Source organism: Frieseomelitta varia, unplaced genomic scaffold (assembly GCF_011392965.1).
Source record: "Frieseomelitta varia isolate USP_RPSP 00005682 unplaced genomic scaffold, Fvar_1.2 scaffold_522, whole genome shotgun sequence".
NCBI lineage: Eukaryota > Metazoa > Arthropoda > Insecta > Hymenoptera > Apidae > Frieseomelitta > Frieseomelitta varia.
In genome coordinates this window covers 755924-758833 of record NW_025110282.1, presented here as the reverse complement: position 1 = coordinate 758833, position 2910 = coordinate 755924, and the positions used below count along the sequence as shown (strand labels likewise).

The 2910-nt window shown below is 39.2% G+C and overlaps 1 protein-coding gene across 1 annotated transcript in view; it reads right to left on the bottom strand.

Annotated features, from left to right (window-relative positions):
- Positions 1-292: 292 nt before the first annotated feature.
- The window catches only part of LOC122533373 (elongation of very long chain fatty acids protein AAEL008004), a 16449-nt gene continuing 13831 nt past the window's right edge, over positions 293-2910 (bottom strand). Inside the window, exons 3-4 of the mRNA XM_043663009.1 lie at positions 1420-1662; positions 293-1292 (exon numbers count right to left, since the gene is read on the bottom strand). Of these exons, the coding sequence (XP_043518944.1) occupies positions 945-1292; positions 1420-1662 (591 nt within the window). The 3' untranslated portion in view covers positions 293-944. The remainder of the gene's footprint in view (positions 1293-1419; positions 1663-2910) is intronic.

Below are 2910 nucleotides of genomic sequence, written 5' to 3'. Positions count from 1 at the left end.
ACAGACGCTTACTTCTACGACGAACACCAAAGCTTTGAACACAATCGGGGCAATAGAGAGACAGAGTCAGACGACGATAAGGAAATATGGTAAAGGGGATCGTTTCGATGCGTCCCGATAAGAAATGCCTCGTAATCACGTACAATTAACAAACGATCACACTCGTTCACGCATACAATAACGCACGCAATGAAACACCCACGGCGATCGCGTGCGGGAAACATAATGTTTCGATGAGGCTCGATTATTAATTTACTCTCATCGTGTGCGCGTTTTAATTTTGTCCGTTTCATTTACTCAGGTCTTTTCGCATTCCCCGGTCGTTCTTCACGTTCGTTTATGCTTCCCCTCCGTAAAGCCATCGACGAGCCATCATATGATTTTCAGCGGGACCATCCACAATCCGGTTGCGGACGCGGTTACACAATACACAAACAATGTAAGTCCCTTTAATAATATATTATCAGTAATAAGTCTTAAATACACCCCTTATATTATTCCCATATATAAACTATTTTGATAAAACGTAATCGCCACTCCCCCATTAATCTAGGGTAATATGAAATAATTTAAAGCGTTAGCAAGAAATCAAACGTATGCGCAACTGGTCTCTCCCGTCGACGACTCTACCGCATGAACATGAACACAGACTTCGCGGCGAATTACAAACTAGCATAGTTTTTATATTTCTCGCGTATCGGCCACATCGGATATCAGGAGGAATAGGTTGATCTCTTTCTGTGGAACCGTGTGTAGTCACTACTCGTGTTAAATCGATCAACAATATGTTACGTACGAAGTCACTGCACGATCTTTTCGAAAGTATCGACGAGATTCAACGCGTGATTAACTTGTATCGTGTGATTTGGTATCTCAGTGGTATTCTATCTTTCTTTTTTTTTTCTTTTTCTTTTTTTACGAGCCTTCACCAAAATCAGATTATTCTAAGCGATCTTCTTCTCCGTGTTGTTGTTGGCAACGTAGCCGTTGTTGGTTCCGTTGCTGTAACAACTATTGTACTCCTTGTTGTAGATCGTCGCATACGACGAGACACCGTTTTGCCGTGGCACTGAATCCTCTAATATAGGCATACAAAGACCGGACGAGCCATTCTGTAAACTCTTCTCCTTTAGTTTCTTGCTTCTGTCCACGTATTTCGCTTTGTAAAAGTCCGAGAAAAGACCTAAGAAAAGCACGCCGTGCAAACCGATCCAGATCATGAAGCCACGAGGATAATCGCACTCGGTGAACAGAAGCTGGAACTGGTGACTCATGATCAACACGAATTGCACCTAAAAAAAAAAGAGAAAAAGGAAAAAAAAGATGAAATACGAAAGAGATCCCCCTTAAACCACGTTACAGAGGAAATTGGAGAATTGTCGGATTATCGTCGTTTAACGTTAATAGTGGGTCTTTTACCATTTGCAAGCTAGTCAGGTACTTTTTCCACCAGATGTACTTCTGATATTCGGGACCCATTGCAGACACCATGTAGTAGAAGTACATTATAATGTGTACGAAAGTGTTCAAGAGAGCGAAGAAAGTGCTGTGGCCACCCGGTGCGAACTTCAAGCCCATCCAAACCGAGAACGGCATTATTCCATGGTGGATCACGTGGAGCGTCGACACGTGTTGGTTCTTCTTCCTCAGAATGAAAAACAGCTGAAAGAGAGGGACAACGTCAGTTATGTCTTTAACTTACAGACGCTCGGGACGGGCAAATTTGTCGTGTCGAATTTTTTGAAAGAAGAAGGAGAATAAAAAGAAAGAAAAGCGAGAAAAAAGATCGATGGAAATTCCGTGAGGGGGAGGGAGTTTATACGCGCCTCGATCTCTCGAGAAGAGATCAAGTTGCCTCACGGTGTAAATTATAAAACAATTTTCTTGATTGCAAACTTGTACTTGAGCGGCAACTCTCTTCTGAGAAAACGGAGACGAATGTTGCTCGGGTTTGCATTATCTCTATGAAAAAAAAAAAAAAAAAAAAAAAAAAAAAAAAAAAAAAAAAAAAAAAGAAAAAAAAAGAAAAATACAAGCTTGTGGTTAGCCGTACGCCAATAAGCCAAACCATAGAGTATAACCAGAACCTTAGAATAGGTTCGTCGTGCAGTCTCGTCTTACAATTAACACGGTGATCATCCGTATTGCAGTACTATACTGCTTTCTCGACGGTGGTACTCGATTTCGTAATTTGTTTTTCAACGTCTCGCGGGGTCATCGAACTGCGCAAAAATATCGATAAATCATTCGTACAATGCGTTTTAACAAGTTTCTCGCCGCATAATTCGAACACGATAAATATTCACGTATTTTAATACTTGTATTTTCGTTTCTTTCGCGTTCGCAAAAAAATCTGGAATAAACAAAGTAGCTCGTTATAATTTTTCACAAGGCGAAACGACGGTAAAACATTCTGCATCTTCAGTTAAAATTTAACTCGATTCCACGAACACATAAAGTGAACACGAAAGTTTACATCACTTGTTCATGTATAATATATTTAGATATATATTAAAGGATCGATGGCTCTGCTATCAATGTAGTCATTTAATGATTTCAAATGTTCCATGCTGATGTCTGCTATTATTGAGACTCGTCAATTGAAATAATGTCAATTGTCGCAAGATTTCATTATTGTACGAGAGCGGCATAGGTTTTCCGTTCGATCATCTTCCTTAATTAAGAATAGTTCCATCCAGTAACTTTTCCTTAGTTTTTAATCTTTTATTAACTAAATACTGTGCATCGAAGGAAATTAAGAAACAAAGACCACGTCAGGATCAACGTAACAAATTATTTTTACAAGTCAATTTTTTCATTTAACGTTTTCTCCACTGTAACACAGTTAAACGGATAATGCAGACTGAAGATGAAAACAAATCGATGAAGTTTAATAAAATGTCAATGGTA